General features: G+C 35.2%; 1 protein-coding gene across 7 annotated transcripts in view; it reads right to left on the bottom strand.

The window, feature by feature from the left end:
* TBC1D32 (TBC1 domain family member 32) overlaps positions 456-19093 on the bottom strand; it is a 207635-nt gene continuing 188997 nt past the window's right edge. For 5 of the 7 annotated variants that reach the window (XM_001926894.5, XM_021088926.1, XM_021088930.1 and 2 more), the window contains 2 exons: positions 17906-18094; positions 456-4133 (listed from right to left, as the gene is read on the bottom strand). In XM_001926894.5, coding sequence (XP_001926929.2) covers positions 4014-4133; positions 17906-18094 — 309 coding nt within the window. In that variant the 3' untranslated portion in view covers positions 456-4013. Of the gene's footprint in view, positions 4134-4206; positions 5700-17905; positions 18095-19093 lie in introns of those variants that run through there. The other 2 variants (XM_013988502.2, XR_002343100.1) reach the window with 2 other exon arrangements.

The raw sequence follows: 19093 nt of genomic DNA, 5'->3' as shown, positions 1-19093 counted from the left end.
TAGTCTCAGTGAGGATACAGGTAAGGATCTGATGTTGTCATAAGCTGGGCCTCGAGCACAGATATGGCTCAGATCTGGTGTTGCCAAGGCTGTGGTGTAGGTCGGCAGATCCAGCTCCGATTCGACTCCTGGCCAGGTAACTTCCATGTGCCACAGGTGTGTCTGTAAAAGAAAAATTTTTTATAATGTGAACATGGATTTTTATTTGATACATGTTTTGTAAATCTATTCACCTAGTCTGTGGCTTAGCATCTGAGTGTTTTTAAGTAGTTTCTTTTTTCCTTTTTAAATTTTGACAAAGTCTACAAAATTATCAAGTTTTTCTTTTATGGTTTGTGGTTTTTATGTGGTAAGAAATGTTTGAAGGCTTCAAAAAATTAGGTAACTGTTTTATTTACAAATTAGATATTAACAATGATTGTGTCTCTCTGCCTTTGATTTCTACCTGATTTGTACTTCAGATTTTTTTTTTCTTTCTTTTTTTTTTTTTTTTTTTGTAGCCTAATCCTAGAAGATTTTAACTTTTGGGTCATTTACAAGCTATCCAAAGCAATTCCTTGTGAAAAATGTTGGTAACTTCAATATCCAAAAAAGATGATTTTCTTCCCGTACTTTGGAATCACAGCTCCTTGATTCCCTTTCCTTCAATGAGCTCATCCTCCACTCTCTTAGCTATCATAGTCATCCTCTGCCAAAATCTCAATTTTACCTTGACTGCTAGTACTAATCTTCTCACCTTCCTCTCCTGAGTATTCCAAATCATACATTCAACTTAGAACCTAAAAATCAATTGATCCTATCAACATTTCACTGTATCTGTCATATCCCTCTCGTTTCCCCTTCCGATATAGCTCTATTGCCATGGCTACAATGTTATAATAGTTCACATGCATATACCATCAGCTCCCTTGTGCCTCCTTGCTTGGTAATATTTTTGATTAAACCAAAATCCAGATTGAAATCAATTCACTTCCTACTTTGCTAGCATACAACTTTGCTAACTCATCTCATACCATGAACTGTTCTTAGTCTATTTACTCTCCCACTATTCTTAACAACTATTTCCCTTAATCTCCTAAAACCTACCAAAGTTTTTACCATCCTTGTAGCTAATAAACTTGTTTTCTCAGTGAAATAGGAAATAACTTTCAGAAATGACCATCCTGTGTCTGTGCCCGTTTACACTGTCTCTTCTTCTGTGGTTTTTGTTTGTCTTTTTAGGGCTGCACTGGCAACATATGGATGTCCTCAGGCTAGGGATTCAATTGGCGCTGTAGTCACTAGCCTACACCACAGCCACAGCAATGCCAGATCCGAGCTGCATCTGTGACCTACACCACAGCTCATGGCAATGCTGGATCCTCAACCCACTGAGCTATATCAGGAATGGAACCCGTGTCCTCGTGGATGCTAGTTGGGTTTGTTAACTGCTGAGCCATGACAGGAACTCCCCTATTCTGTTATTTTGAGTGATGGGTCCATATTCCGAGCAAAGACTAATTCTAAAACTTTTAAACTATATCTCATGTCCTTTGCATTTCTCATAACATTCACTCCAGCATTTCTCTCTTCAGAATCATGTTTTCCCTTCTTACATTTCCACCCACATAAACATGTTTCCATTTCCCAAAAGCCTTTTGCTTTCATGTCTCCTCCTGTTGCCACATGTATTCTCTTTCCCTTTAAGAGAAAAATCCCTAGAAAAACCAGTTTCCCAAAATCTTTCCTCTCAGCATCATTTAAACCTGTTTCAAATTTTTGCCCTTACTACTCCATCAAAACTACTCTTATCAAGTCACCAAATTCATAGGTCAATTCTCACTTAACAATTGTATTTTCAGTTTTAAAATTATTCACCTTCCCAGAAAGATGGTGAACATTCTGAATGAAAGTGTTGTCATCTATCTTGGCTTATTGAAAATATTTTATGTGTAATACTTGCAATATGTCTGCATAATGAATGACCAAAGAAATTTCCTTAACATTGTGGAACTGGAAAAATCAAACTAGAGTACACCACAATTTTATAAGCATAAATTCAGGTAGAATCAAGTTTAGATGACTTCCTATGACTTATTTTACCTTTATAGATTCTTTATATGTCTAAACATCATAAAGCAGAACTACAAAGGTGAAAATATGAAAATAGATAAAAGATCTATATGTGAACACAGATTTTTCACAAATTTGTTTACAACTGTATCAAAATATAGATTATAATAAATCCTGTAAAATGTACAAGTTCCTCCTTCACAAATCAGAAATAAGTCCTCAGGACTTATACTTTAAATAATTAAAAACAAAACTGAGAGGCAAGTTATGGCTGTATTTATTTCTACTCTAAAGAGTATTCTTAAAAATAGACACAAAAATAATTCACAATGGTAGCTACAGTACTATATTTTATTTCTCCAAATTGCTAAGTCATTGTTCATATTAAATAAAAATGAAAACCTTCTGGCTCCAGCTGAAGTCATTTTTCCAAAATGTAATTGTTATCTAGATCTTACTTCCGTTTCCAATCAAAGTCACCAATGAATATTATAAAATTTAGTTTCTTCTCCATTTGTACTTCCAATTACTGTATAAGAGCTTTTTAAAAGAAAGAAAGCTGCAGGTTTCTCAGGATCTATAACAATGTATCAGGAACAGAAGGGGAAAAAATGGAGTCATAAACATGTAATACAGGTTCTGTGGAGCAGCTTTTCAAAATTAAGTTTGAAAGTAGACAAAACTTAGTGTTTTGAGTAACCTAGGGCTTTCTTACTTAACTCATATCAGCCAGAGCTAAAGTGAGCAATATGTCAAATTAACTTGCTCAATTTTCTTTTCTCAACTTTTTCAATGCCCTTTAGGGACACCATTACTGAGAAGCTATTGTTGGCATTTACAGCATAAAACCTGATTTTGGAAGGCTGATATTGCAATTGCCTGAATATCACAAAACCAAAAATTGTATAGTACCATTGTTTCATCATACTAAAAGGAAAAATAAGAGTTTGTGGATAAGCCATTTTTGGTTAAAAAGAAAAAAGGCTTCTGAACATGGTTTTAATGGTTGATTTATATTTAAATATAAGCAATGAATATAAAATTATCTCCACTTATAATTTTAAGAACTTGAAATTGCTAACTGAAAAATTAGTATTTTTGTGTTTTATCTTTCATATATTAAATGTGACAATTATAAGAAAATAGGCCCTAGTATACTATATAAATTTCAGTGGAGAAGATCCTTCCATTTAAATAATATAAAACACTGTGTTAGTCATTTAAAATAATTTACAAATCTATTCTCTTAAATGTTTTCAAATTCAGTAGAAATCAAACCTATCACTAAGGAAAATGCATAACAAAAGAGAGTCAAATGCATTATCAGTATGAAACAACCAATCTATCTTTTAAATGAACCATGTAGAGACTATGTTTCACATGAAAAATTATAAATTGATAGAGGTATCAAAAGGGATTCCTAGAAAAACAATTATGTGTGAGGACAATAATTTTCTGACCACCTGCCATGATAAATATCATTTGTTTTTCCATATGTAAAATATGGAGTTCTGGTTTTGTCAATTTTCCTTTATATGTGAAAACTTAAAAAATGAAGAAAACAATTATCTTCCTTGTCTCTGTGGACTCTCTCTTGGTTGGTCAAATGATAGCTTACAATATTGCTGCTACTTTCCAAACTCATTGGACAAAGTACTTTAATAATCTTGGGAAGAAGCAAATGTAGGTTAAGACGAACTCTCAGACATAAAGAACTATAAGTAAGCTAGATTTAATTCTAAAACAGCCTTATACAACAGCGAATTTACAAAAATGAATCTACTTCATGTCACAAATTGGGCTGATACCTACTTGAATATATTATATTAAAAAACTCTCAACACTGATTTACAATATTGTGTATTCACAAAGGATATGTTGTTATGGACATAGACACTATCCAAAACCCTTTATTTCCTTTAAAAATAAATAAAGCATAAAATTAAATTGTATGCCCCAATCTATGTGCTTTGCACTCTAATGTTCCGCATGTCTCTCAGCAGCACTGGTCGGTAGTTTTGTTCCAAAATTTCCATGTAGTCAAAGTAAGCACTCACTCGAAACCCTTGTAGTGCTTCTTCCTGTCAGGAAAAAAAAACAAAACAACATACATATACATATATATATATATATATATACACAGAGAGAGAGAGAGAGACGTTCATTTGCTTGGGTAAAGACACAAAATTCTAAGTTTATGAATTTGAAATAGTTGATGTATCATTTTTTTTTTAGGTATAGATGGAGGGGTTATGCTGTAATTGCTTTTTATTTAGTAGGCTCTATGTATGTATATGATAGCAAAAAATCATGTTCCTATGAAACAAAGTTGTCTGTTTTCAAAATCAAAAATCCTATTCAGCTAAAAAAAACCAAAACATCTAAGATAATAAAATACTAATATCTTAGTATAATAAAGTTTCAATTATAGAATGACTGTTCACATTTGAAACTGTAACAACTCCAACGCTTATTAATGGATAGTATAATACTGCAAGAAGTATCTGTTCTATAGCAACTTCCTAAAACCTCCAACAGTCTGCAGCTCATAATGTTGGTATTATACATGTCTATGCTAATTTGGAATTTAATGGTTAGTGTCCCAAATAAGACACTCAAGAATGAAAGATAGTAGGAACATCCAGTTAGTATTTTAGAGACTTATGGAAAAATTTATGACTGTTCCTTTTAGTATCTCCAAAGGCAGCATCCACCCTTCCAAGTAACAAGAAAATTCTGTAAAAGGAACAGGATTCTTGATTCAATGTATTATGTTAGAAGTTTTGGAAGTTATAAACATTTTGGACAATCCATGCCTTTCTGGAGATAATACTGAAGGCAAAAGCTACTACAATAAACAAAAGCAATTCAAAAGCAAAAAGATAATATATTATCATATGCCAAATATTTTGTTAGAGATAATCAGTTTTTAGATGAGAGACATGAATGTAGAGTAATTACGATGGATAAATGGATATTTCCAAAGGCAAATGTCATCAGTCACTAATAGGTTAGTAATAGTTCACAGCTTGCAAGTAGCTTGGAGGAAGAGTACAGTTACTAGTCACATATCACCTAATATCTGGGTAATTGGGAAAAAAGTTAAATGATGCTTTAAAAAATTGTTACTAATCTACAAGGTAGCTATCATAATTAAGAAAACTAAAATATATGTAAGATTACATCATTAAGACTAGAGCTAATACCTTTCAACATAAAAATCTCAATGCTATTACTCAATTTTAAAATAATTGTGATGTTATCCATTTCTTCATTAAATCATTCACTCTCTTATAGCATGTAAGGTTTTGGTTATATACAGAAGACATAAAGATGAATGAGACAGGTCTCCTTCCTGAAACATTAACAGTTGAGGCATATAATGTATTTCCAGTTCTATGTGTAAGCAACCGACTCAAAGGGAAGATACTCATTTTAGAAATAGCAGAAATACTAGTTCTTTGTAAATTTTGCTATCAAACATACTTCACTTTGTTCTTTGGGGAAAAAATAGGATTGAAGTTAAGACTAATCTTACTATTCAAAAATTCACTTTAGGAGTTCCCGCTGTGGTGCAGTAGGTTAAGAACCCGGCTCTTCCACAACTGTGGCACAGGTTGCATCTGTGTATCAGATTCAATCCCCTGCTGTGGGTGTGGCCAAAAAAAATTCAATTAAAATGTTTATTGCTTTCGTCATGGAACAATTTACAGATTTATGCATTCTCTTCATTCAGCTTATGTGTGATTTGGCATTAATCACCTCGTCACTAAAACTATACCTCAGTTGGAAAGGAATTATAGTGTTATTCTTACCAGAGAGAGAAAAAAAACCAATGCCAGAAAGATTGTTTTAGTGTATATTCATGTTCATTATATGTGAATTACAACAGGAGATGACAGCATTTGAACAATAACTAATAATTCTTTCTGGGCAAAAGTAAACAAAATCTATTTTGCCATCTTTTAATTACTGTTTCACTTTAAAATTACCTATGGAGAACCAAAGCTTTGTTTAAACATACTTTTTCCTTAAAACATATTTTTGAATTATGGCTTCCACTTTGACCATCAATTTTAAAATAAAAAGACAGGGAGTTCCCGTCGTGGTGCAGTGGTTAACGAATCCGACTAGGAACCATGAGGTTGCAAGTTCGGTCCCTGCCCTTGCTCAGTGGGTTAATGATCCGGCGTTGCTGTGAGCTGTGGTGTGGGTCGCAGACGCAGCTCGGATCCCGCGTTGCTGTGGCTGTGGTGTAGGCTGGCGGCTACAGCTCTGATTTGACCCCTAGCCTTGTAACCTCCATATGTCACAGGAGCGGCCCAAGAAATAGCTAAAAAGACAAAAAAAAAAATAAATAAATAAATAAAAAAATAAAAAGACAATACTCTGATCACTATACTGAAGAGATATCTATAAAATAGCAAGACTATGAATGTCTTCTTTCATGGGAAAAAATTAAATATTAATTTAAAAGAGATATTTTAAAATGATATAGTTCATAATTTAAAATTCAGACAATTTTAACTCTAAATAAAATTTCAGAAATTCTGAATTCTACTTTGTCTTCACAGTGGAATATTTTTCATTTTGTCTTAAATGTTCTCTAATGGCCTTCTTAGTGGGTAACTTCTCTTTGTAATTATGACCATTTAGACTGCCAGCTTATCATTCACATTATAAAGGACCATTTCCTAAGAAAACTGCTTTATCATTTTCCTTATAGACCTCAATATATTAGATTCTGTATAAAATACAAATTCCCTTATTCTTTAAATAGGTAGTGATAGATATGTAATTACATAAGGTAACACTCTCCCATTTTATATAAACAGTGCACCTTTTTTTTTTTTTTTTAATAAGTTGCTACTGGAGTAGTTTATGTCTTGGTTAGGAGGCTCATTTTGAACATATGTTCTTTACAGATTTTCCAAACCTCAATTTTTCATGCTTATACGTAGACAATAACAGCAAAAATTGCATCTTAACTCCTTACCAAGAACTATAAAGCCTATAGTTCTGATCTGACCTCTATCTCATCGCTGACTGTACCTATTTCCTCACCTCGTTCTGGCCACTATGGTCATCTTGACACTAAGTGGGCCAAGTTCACTCTTACCTCTGAGACTTTGCACTTTTTTCCAATTTAGAAGTTTTTTTGCACAGAAGACTTTGAGGTACTTTTTCACTTTGTTTCATTCAGGTCTCTGCTTACCTCCTCAAGAGCAGCCTTCACTGGACTCTTTTATCTAAATAGCACCTCTGAATCTGACTTACTATGTTTGATTTCTTTATAATAAGACCAATTGAAACTATTTTCTACTATTCTGCAGGTTGTCTTTTTTTATGGTTTCCTTTGCTGAGCAAAATCAGTTTGATTAGGTCCCACTGGTTTATTTTTGCTTTTATTTGTTTCCTTGGGAGACTGACCTAAGAAAACATTTGTACGGTTGATGTCAGAGGTTGTTTTGCCTATGTTCCCTTCTAGGAGTTTGATGGTGTCTTGTCTTTATGTTTAAGTCTTTAAGCCATTTTGAGTTTATTCTTGTGCACAGTGTGAGGGTGTGTTCCAGTTTCATTGATTTACATGCAGCTCTCCAGTTTTCCCAGCAATACTTGCTGAAAAGACTGTGTTTTTCCCATTTTATATTCTTGCCTCCTTTGTTGAAGATTAATTGACCATAGGTGTCTGGGTTTATTTCTGGGTTCTCTATTCTGTTCCATTGGTCTGTATGTCTGTTTTGGTACCAATACCACACCATCTTGGTGACTATGGCTTTGTAATATTGCCTGAAGTCTCCTGCTTGGGTTTTTGTTCCTCAGGATTGCTTTGGCATTTCTGGGTCTTTTGTGGTTCCATATAAACTTTTGGATTGTTTGTTCTAGTTCTGTGAAAAATATCATGGGCAATTTGATAGTGATTGCATTGAATCTGTAGATTGCTTTGGGTAATAGGGCCATTTTTATGATGTTAATTCTTCCAACCCAGGAGCATGGAGTATCTTTCCCTTTCTCTGAATCCTCTTTAATTTCCTTGATTAGTTTTTTTTTTTTTTTTTTTTTTTTTTTTTTTTTTTTTTGTCTTTTGCCTTTTCTAGGGCTGCTCCCACGGCATATGGAGGTTTCCAGGCTAGGGGTCTAATTGGAGCTACAGCCACCAGCCGACACTAGAGCCAGAGCCACAACAACTCAGGATCCAAGTCACGTCTGTGACCTACAGCACAACAGCTCACAGCAACATGGGATCCTTAACCCACTGAGCAAGGCCAGGGACCAAACCTGCAATCTCATGGTTCCTTGTCAGGTTCATTAACCACTGAGCCATGTCGGGAACTCCTCCTTGATTAATGTTTTATAGTTTCCAGGATAAAGTCTTTCACCTCCTTGGTCAGGTTTACTCCTAGGTACTGCAGCACTATTCACAAAAGCCAAGCCTCGGGAACAACCTAAATGTTCATCGACGGATGAATGGATTAAGAAGATGTGGTACATATACACAATGGAATACACTGCTCAGCCATTAAAAAAAAAATGCTATTTGAAGCAACATGGATGGAACCACAGATTCTCATACTAAATGAAGTCAGAAAGAGAAAGACAAACACCATATGAAATAACAAATCTGGAATCTAATATATAGCACAAATGAACCTATCTACAGAAAAGAAACAAACTCATGGATTTGGAGAACAGACTTGTGGTTACCAGAGAGGGAGGAACATATTAACCTATGTCTCCTGAGATGGTTGAGCCAGGTGTTTTGTTTGTTTTTTGTCTACACTTGTAGAATATGGAAGTTCCTTGGTCCAGGGACTGAATCCAATCCACAGTTGTGACCCTATGCCACAACTGTGTCAACACCAGATCCTTAACCCACTACATCAGGCCAGGGATAGAACTTGCATCTCAGCACTGACCTGAGCCATGTGAGCCAGGCTTTTTTTGACTGCATTGCAAATCTGTAATATTAAGCATGGATGGGCCCACTAAGGATCACTGACTCCAGTGTCTGCTCTTCAACCCCTTATCAAAAATATAAGAGAACTCACTTAAAATATTAAGCTATTACTATCCTTCCTTGTAACTTATCAAGAATATGCCTATTATGGAGATCAAACTATACTGATAATTTCAATCATTACTTTTATCAAAGTTTTCAAAAATAATTCCCATCAGAAACGTTTTTAGAGCTATTGCAAGCCCTGTGAATTTGGAATCTGAACTGAAAATAAGGCTTTTCAGGGCAGTAAATAGAAACAAAGGACAAAAAGATGAAGTATGTTACCATGACATGTCTTACTTTTATCATTTTAGGACCAAGTTTAGTATTTTCTGATATACTCTTTCCCAAATGTTTAATTATTAATGCATTTAAAAGGTTATTTTTTTTAAAAAGATTTCTTTATAAAGAATGGAGTGAAAAAGTAAGATACATCACTTTGAATGGGTTAAATGGAACACAGAGTCAATCCTTATTAATAATCACTAGCAGGAATACTAAAAAAAGTTTCCACGAAAGGTACAGAACTTACTATACACTGAGATCATTTAACAAAAGATCTGCATTAATGTCATCTCTCACATAAGAAGCACCAAATTACATAGGTAGGTTTCATGAGAGAGTTTTGAGAACTCAGCTCAGCTCTTTACCCTTGCTAGAGATGACCTTATGTGTATTGTGTCTGACCTATTAGATGAAAAAGGATCTTCTTCCCTGGTCAAAGAGGTGGAAATAATCTATAAGTTATATTTCTTCTAGTATGTTCCTCCTAAGGTATTTGCTATAACTAGACATTCCTGGACTCTATATCCCCAAAACTTCTGAATCCCTGGTGTTCAAGCTCCAAAGGTAACATTTTTACATATTCTAAAGGTTGTAAAGTATTTGAGATTTTATACTAAAATCTGACAACTTAGGCCTCTGTCATGAAAACTGTGTTAATAGGTCTGGGGAGGAATCTAGGTATATCAATTTTAACAAGGACCCTAGTGAACCTTAAGATCAGAAAAGCTAAGATAGAATGTGTGGCTCTGAACAGAATATGAGGTTTTTAAACATTTAGGATAGAGTATGGAGTTCTTAAAGATTTTAACTCAGCTGTGGGGTACATGTGATGACTAAGAGATATTCAGGTTTGGCTGGATAAGTGAGGGAATAGGTCTTGATCAGATACAAGAGAATGTTCCTAACATTGATTTGAAGTATATGCCAGGTTGTACTATATAATATTAAGATGTCTCAGGGACTGGAGGAAAAAATGGAAGCAAAAGTATGTAGTTTAGCAGTGAACTCAGGAGAAAACCCTATTTCTTTTCTGTGTTGTCAGAACATGTTTTTTCTTAATAACAAGAGAAGGATGGAACAGAAATTCAAGCAACTGTTAACTTTTAAAAAAGCTCTTGCTATGTGCCATACAATTATCTAGAACTATTTTACAGATAACATCTCATTAATTCCTCAAACATTTCTGTCTTTAAAGAGCTCAGTATACAAATGCTTTTTCAGTCTGATCTCCATTTCTTACCCTGTCAACATGTTCAGGTAACTATAGCTGCAACAGCAGCAACAAACTCTTTTGTTAATTCACTGACAGGTTGAAATTAATCTTATTTTGCATAATTATAAACTGATTTTGCCGTAACATGCAGGATTTACTTGAAACATTTTTTTTTTTTGTCTTTTTTATGGCCACACCTGCAGCATATGGAGATTCCCAGACCAGGGGTCTAATTGGAGCTGTGTCGCTGCCAGCCTACACCAGAGCCACAGCAACGTGGGATCTGAGCCGCATCTGCGACCTATACCACAGCTCATGGCAACGCCGGATCCCCAACTCACTGAGCAAGGTCAGGGATCGAACCCACAACCTCATGGTTCCTAGTCGGATTCATTAAACACTGAGTCACGACGGGAACGCCAGTTGAAACATTTTAATTAAGTATTTTGCATCTTCACAGTCTGATTTTCACTGGAAGGCAATCTTTTCCAACTCTGGGATTTCAGTGCCATTTGTCCCCAGGTTGTATTCATAAACTAAAACCAAAATCACTGCCAGTCTACTAACATGCAGAGAGGAATGCAAAACAGCCAGCCTGGACTGAGTATTTTAAGTCTCCCTAAACCTGTTGTGTGTGTGTGCGTGCACATGCGTGGCAGGAGGAGGGTGGAAACTCTGTTAAAAACAAAGGACACCCTTGAAAAAGACAAATGCACCTACATGTTCATTATAGCACTATTCACCATAGCCAAGATATGGAAACAACCTAAATGTCCATAGACAGATGAATGGATTAAGAAGATGATGTGGTATATATACAAAATAGAATACTACTCAGCCATAAAAAAGAACAAAATAATGCCATTTGCAGCAACATGGATGGAACTAGAGACTCTCATACTAAGTGAGGTTAGAAAGACAAATACTGTATGATATCACTTATATCTGGAATCTAATATACAGCACAAATGAACCTTTCCACAGAAAAGAAAATCATGGACTTAGAGAACAGACTTGTGGTTGCCAAAGGGGATGGGGAGGGAGTGGGATGGATTGGGAATTTGGGGTTAAAAGATGCAGACTATTGCCTTTGGAATGGATAAGCAATGAGATCTTGCTGTATAGCACTGGGAACTATATCTAGTCACTTATGATGGAGCCATGATAATATGAGAAAAAGTATGTATACATGTATGTGTGACTGGGTCACCTTGCTGTACAGCAAAAAATTGACAGAAAACTGTAAACCAGTCCTAATGGAAAAAATAAAAATCATTTAAAAACAAACAACAAAAAAATCCCAACTTTAGACTTTCAAATATGCTGATATATTTGAGTATATTTATTTTTGGATGATGTTTTTGTTTCTGGAAGTTTGATGCCTACAGACTGCTGAACTATCAGCTATTACAGATAAACGTTAGGTCCAAGGACTAAGCTCTTCATCATACCTTTAGAAGTTGCCTGCTAGCTCAGTACTATTCTGTCAATCACCACAGTGTGGGAATAATGCACTTAGCTGCTCTATTATCCAACCCACATTTTTGTTGTGGCTAAAAAGATACTGTGAAAAACTCAGAAAATATCTTGCTGATAAACTTATACCCATGGCATTCATCTAATGTAATATTTTAGTGGTTTAATTAAATGAGGAACAATAAACAAGTTTTTCTGCTTATTTTTTTCAGGGGGATAAACCTGAATTAAGAAATTTCAAGTCATCTTTTTAATAATTGATCTTGAAGAACTGTTCAGCATGCTACCAGAAATGAAGGCACTCAGTCTAGATTCAATTACCTGATTTAAAATCTTGTGCCTAAAACAAAATGAATACAAAATGGTTGATATTTTATCTATACTACATGCTTCAGAAAGATTTTATTCCTAAACAATGCTTCTATCATGCCCCTTTCTGTCAATACATGAAACTTAAATTGGTAAGAGAGAATTGAGTATTTTCAATTTAGAAAATACTCATCATCTAAAGTTTCTCAGGATAACTGATTATAGTTGAAAACATATTTGTGTTTTCTCAATCTTTTGAAAACTAATTCAGTTGGGCCTTATTACTTGAATTTATTTACCACAGTCAAATGCTTATTCTATCTATTTTTATATTATGATTCGATATCCTCTTTTTAAAAAGCAGTTTTAACTATAAAAGAAGTATGGGCCCATTCTTCAAAAAAATTTAAAAAAGGAGCTCTGGCTGTGGCACAGCAGGTTAAGGATTCAGCATTATTTCTGTGGTGACGTGGGTTTGGTCCCTGGCGCTGTACAGTGAGTTAAGGATCTGCCTCAGTGGATGGCATCATAATTCACCCACTTTCTCAGGCCAAGACTGTGGCAGTATTCTTGACTCTTCATTTACACATCTCCACAAAGCTTATCAGCAGACCCTACTGCTGCATCTTTAAAACATATTTAAATTCAACTACTTCTTCACATCTACATTTCAGTTACCCTAGTCCAAGTCACCATCATTTCTTGCCTGTATTATAACACACCTTAACTTATGTCTGTCTTCCATTCTCATCACATTAAGATGCATTCATGGAGTTGCTGTTATGGCAAAGGTTAAGGATCTGGCATTGTCTCTGCAGCAATGCAGATTCAATCCCCAGCCTGGTGCAGGGGCTTAGGGACCCAGTATTGCTGAAGCTGTGGCACAGGTTGCAGCTGAGGCTTAAGTTTGAGCCCTGGCCTGGGAATTTCCATAGGCCATGGGTGTGACTGAAAAAGAAAAACAAACAAACAAACAAAAACAAATACACCAAATTTAAAAAGCCCACATAACTATACACAATAAACGTGAAAGTCACTGGTTCTACTTTACCGTCTCTTTCCTCTCAGAAGCTGTCATCATTAAATACATAGAGTCAGGGGATAATGTGTAATCTACATAAAAATATTATTATGGCTATGGTATGCAGTTATATGGAGAATTATTGATAAAAGTTTTTTCCCTCTGAGCAAGTCTGAGATTTTAGATCAGAAAGTATAAAACATAATTTCCAAGATTTAATCCCCATTACTACAGTTTAAAGAGGACTCTTAAAAACATTCTGTCTTTCTGGAGTTCCTGTTGTGGCTCAGCGGAAACGAATCTGACTGGTACCCATGAGGATGCAGGTTCGATCCCTGGCCTCGCTCAGTGGGTTAAGGGTCTGGCGTTGCCATGAGCTGTGGCATAGGTGGCAGACACGGCTCGAATCTGGCATTGCTGTGGCTGTGGTATAGGCCAGCAATTGCAGCTCCGACTGGACCCCTAGTCTGGGAACCTCCATATGCTGCGAGTGAGGCCCTAAAGACACACACACAAATCATCTATCTTTCTAATGACTTGGGGGATCTTCTGAGGAGGAATAAAAATCACTTCCTCAATTAAATTTCACTATTGGTTAATATGTAAATAAGTGAAAAATAGTGTACACATGTACACGTTTATATTCTTTGTAAACAAGAGCTTATAACAGGGCTTAATGGAGTAAAGGGGTATGTAAATCATATTTAAAAATAAACACTGGAATTTATCTCATGAGAAAAGGAACTGCCCACCAAAAAAGTTCAGTGACCTTGAGACTTACCCCTGAAAATAAAACAAAAAATAGTCACAGTATTAGAAAGACACTTTTCCTAATAACTCAGATGAATGCAAATAGCAGGAGTAAGAAGTAAGATTAGTTCCAGCACAAGTGCTCAAATTAATTCTTTGCCAACATGTACTTGGTTTGGATTTAAACCAATTAAAATTTTAGTAATTTAAATAGGACTTAAGTAATAAAAATAATCTTTTCCCCCTCATTTAAAAAATTTTTAGCTTTAAATTGATAGCAGAAAAGAGTTTGGGACATATTTGAAGAAGTGACCATTTATAAGTCATATTTTAACTTTTCCCTGTTAAAGAAAGAGATAAAACTGTAATAATCACCAACATTAATCGCATTTAAAGATGATGAAATACAAAGACACCCTTCTGGTGGAAAGGAAGGTGTTAGTAATGTTTGTTATTCAATGTGAATAAAACTAAGTTCATTCATCTCTCCCTTTATATTTATTTCTTTGTTTACTCTATCAACAAGTATTTACTGAGCACCTGCTATGTGCCAGGTATCATTTGAGGCATTGAAAAATACATCAGTAAACAAGACATACAAAATCGGCCCTTATAGAGCTTACACATTATACCAGGGAAAATTGACAAAAACGTATAAAAAATCATTTCAGCCAGTGACAAACACTGTAAGACAAACTAAAGTGGGATAAGAGGATAGAGAATTATAGGTTAGAATATATTCAAATCTAAGAGTTTGAGAAAATTTCAGACTCTGAAATCCCTATCTGACCAACTAATAAAATCCCTATCTACAATTAATAAAAATGTCCCTAACTGAAAAGGAACCCACATTTTGTCCTCAATGTAATAATGTTCATTTGCTTAACCAGCCCTATTCTCCAAATTACCAGCTGCAGATCACTTTTTTCTTTTTCTAAAGTTTCCTTCTACATGTAACCATTGTCTGGTTATACTTCATTTCATTAAGAATACTTCTACGATCACTGCAGCAACATGGATGGAACTAGAGACTCTCATAGAAGTGAATTAAGTCAGAAAGAGAAAGACACATACTGTATGCTGTCACTCATATCTGGAATCTAATATACGGCACAAATGAACCTTTCCACAGAAAAGAAAATCATGGACATGGAGAAGAGACTTGTGGTTGCCAAGGAGTATGGGGAGGGAGTGGGATGGATGGGGTGCTTGGGGTTAAGAGATGCAGTCTATTGCCTTTGGAATGGATAAGCAATGAGATCCTGTTGTACAGCACTGGAAACTACATCTCATCACTTATGATGGAACATGGTAACGTGAGAAAAAGACTGTATATAAGTATGTGTGACTGGGTCACTTTGCTGTAAAGCCGAAAACTGACAGAACACTGTAAACCAGCTATAATGGAAAAAAATAGAAATTAAAAAAAAAAAAAAGAACAGGGCCAGCAGGAATGAGTGAGAGGGGAAAAACTCTCATTTAAATTCAAAGGAAGGGGTAATTCCCATTGTCAGCAGAAACTAAAGTGACTAGTATTTATGAGGACATAGTTTTGATTCCTGGCCTTCCTCAGTGGGTTAACGATCTGATCTGGTGTTTCTGAGAGCTGCGGTGTAGGTGGCATACGCAACTCGGATCTGGTGTTGCTATGGCTGTGGTGTATGCCAGAAGCTGCAGCTCTGAGTTGACCCCTTAGCCTGGGAATCTCCATATGCCTCAGGTGTGGGCCTAAAAAGACGAGTAAATAAATAGATAAATAAATAAACAATTTAAAAAGTCAAAGGAAGGGAATGCAATGTTTTGATCTGAGAAGAGTAAAGTGAGTATAGAGAATCGCTGGGAGTCTTCACCTGTCAATCATGACCTCCGGGTCAGGAAGAGTCAGGAGACAGAATAATGGGAGAAATGGTAGAGGCAAGAGGCTAAGGTCAAAGGGGAACATTTCAGAATTCTGGTAGCAGAAATGAAGGTCTCAGTGATGAGAAGGTCAGTAGTAACCACACTGGGAAGTGCTGAGGAAAAACAGAAATTAAGGGCTCTGGCATGAAGGAGGCAGAGGAATTGAGAAAGGAACAGGTGTAAACTAGATAAAGCTGAAGGCGAGGAAGGATATGCTGGGGGCAGGGAGATGAGAGAACAGGCAGGTTAGAGGTATGCTGGGTATCAATGTATGTCTGTGAGGATGGGGGCAACTGAATTGTCCCTGAAGATGAGGCTGTAGGGAGCTTAACGTAGTTTTAGCTGTTAAGGATTTGGCACTGTCACTACTGTGGCTGCTTGGGTTCTATCCCTGGCCTGGGAGCTTTTGTATGCTACAGGCACAGCCATATTAAAATAAAATAAAATAATGATGAGGATGTAGAACTTGCCAATGCCAATGCTGGCATGACAACATGATGTGCTGGGCTTTCTGAAAGGTTTTTTTTCTTTATGTGTTGACCTGACACTAAAAATTCCATGGAGCTTCAGGCAGAAAGTAGGAAAGTTTGAATTAGTCTTTTTTTTGTTTGTTTTTTATTTTTTCCATTATAGTTGGTTTACAGTTAAAGAATCTTATCTTGTTCTCAATTATCTTGACCATCTGAACTCTACTTATGTTGTTTAAAGTTCCCTATGATTAGGTGAACATTACCATAGATTCTTAAATTGCTCCCTGTTATATCTGCTATTTTTCCATCCTTTCATCAAGTCTGATTTGTCTACTCTTCCAATACTACAGGAATGAAATGAAAGGCAGTATATCTGATTAAAAGCAAAAAGAAAAAAAAAATTACTCCCATTATTTGAATGTATTTCAAAAATAATTGTTACTAAAAAAATGGTTACATGTCTTTTTGTCTCTTTATTGTATTGTAATTCAATTTTCTAAAGAAGCAGAGTCAAAAAAAAAAACCTATTAAATGTGTGCTATTAACAAAAAAAGATTATTTCTAACATTATAATTCTATTGATATATGTAGGAAGTGTGAGATCTTTTTGAGTTCACTATTTATGAAATAAAAATACTTGATAGTTTGGCAATTTTAAATGATCAAAGATATTTACTTACAGAAAGTCCTTATTAAATGAAAAATAACTCTGACAAGTATATAATGGTAAAGAATAAATATAAAATTAATTCACATAGAAATTGTCCACTTGGAAAAAACCTAGCAAATGACCACTGGTGCTTGGAGTGTACTTATGCATACATGTGTTTAGGAGTTGCAGTGGGTGGCTTTTCAGTAAGAACTGCACACAGGGATGTAGTTATACATCTTGTTTTTCTAAAGTCCATAGATAGAAAAGTCACATTATTGTGAGAAATAAAGCAACTATATCTTGCTTTAAAATATTAATATAGTAGTGGCTGTAAAAAGAGTGTTGTGATAGAATATTTCACGGAAACATTTTATAAAAATATTTGAAAGTTTAGAAAAACAGAATATGAAGGTATAGGAAATTACATTAAATGCTTTTTAAAAGTAACTAAGCTCTGTATTAAGAATGAATTTTTATTGACCAAATAAGATATAGGAATACAAAAAAAAAAAAAAAGTAAGCCTTGGCATAGAATGTTTTGTATCTAGGCATCATAACTTCATATCCCAGGCCCACCACTCACCTGCTGTTTATCTTGGGCAATTTGCTTAACTTAGGTGCTTCAGTTTCCTCATTTCAAATGAAGATAATACCTACCTCTCATGGGTATTTTTAGGATTGTATGCATGTCTAAAAGAGTATCTGGCATTAGACACCCTATTAAAGTTGACTATTAACTCTCGACCAACATTTTTCGTCTAGAAATAAAGTCACTTACTTTGAGGAAAACCTGCAGATCTTGAGTCTGAGTGTGCTGTAGAATGTCTTGCTGTAGATGTTTGAAGATGGCTATACAGATATACACTTGATAATCGGGGCCAAGGAAAACACAAGTGGCAATATAATGGCAGATTTCTATCCAATCTAGATAATTCCAAAAACACTGAGTTATCCATTGCAGGCAAATCTAGAAAAAAAAAAAAGTTAGTTATTAGAAAGCTTTAAAACTATATTTGACTCTAAAAAGCAGTACCCAATAACTCCCACAATGAAGAGCTTATTGGTATTAAGTCAAAATAGAAAGACATTCCACACACAAGCAGCCTAATAAGGATGCTTCACCTATTTACCTATTGTGTGAGAATACTTTCACGGCCTTCAGTCTCAGGACTTGGGGGTAACTGATGGTGTTCACATTGTTCAAAGAGCTATTACTAAATACTTTCTTTATTCATATTGTCCTCTTCTTACCCGTAACACCAGTCTGCTCTTACAGATAATAAATGCTGACACTATTTTAATTCAGAGTTGGGAGCTTTTTCTATCCTACCTGTAATCACAGATGTATAATTATGCAGATGACAGATTATTAAATGCCGCATTAATGCAAATGGACTCTTGTTGAAACAGAAAATAATTTAAAACAACCAGAATTACATAACATAAAAACTAAGACCTAATGTACAGAATTCAACAGACTTTTATAAAAATTGTTTTACTTTCTGAATAATATTTTTTGTATTATAAAGGCAACGCAAGTCCATTATGAAAAAATTAAAAATTAAAAAAATAAGACAGTTAATGTGTTAATGTGACATTGTTAACATTTTGGCGATGGTATGGGTAGAACTGTGTCTCTACTCCCCTCATCAAAATGTCAAAGTCCTAACCCCTCAGGACCTGTGAATGTGACATTAATTTACAGAAGAAATCAAGTTAAAATGAGTTCATGAGAGTGAGCCGTATTCCGATGTGACCAGTATCAAGGAAGCTGAACAATGTGAATGCAGGAGGAAAACACTGAAAAGACACATATGGAGTATGTCATGTGAAGACAGATGATTGGAGTGATGCATCTATAAGCCAGGAAATAGCTACGCCTATCAGAAGCTAGGAGAGAGGCATCAAACCATTCTTCCCCTAGTGCCAACACTTGTATTCTAGTGTTTTCTTCTCCAAAACTGTA

This window comes from Sus scrofa, chromosome 1, assembly GCF_000003025.6.
Source record: "Sus scrofa isolate TJ Tabasco breed Duroc chromosome 1, Sscrofa11.1, whole genome shotgun sequence".
In the NCBI taxonomy this organism is placed as follows: Eukaryota; Metazoa; Chordata; class Mammalia; order Artiodactyla; family Suidae; genus Sus; species Sus scrofa.
This window is presented reverse-complemented; position numbering and strand designations above follow the sequence as displayed.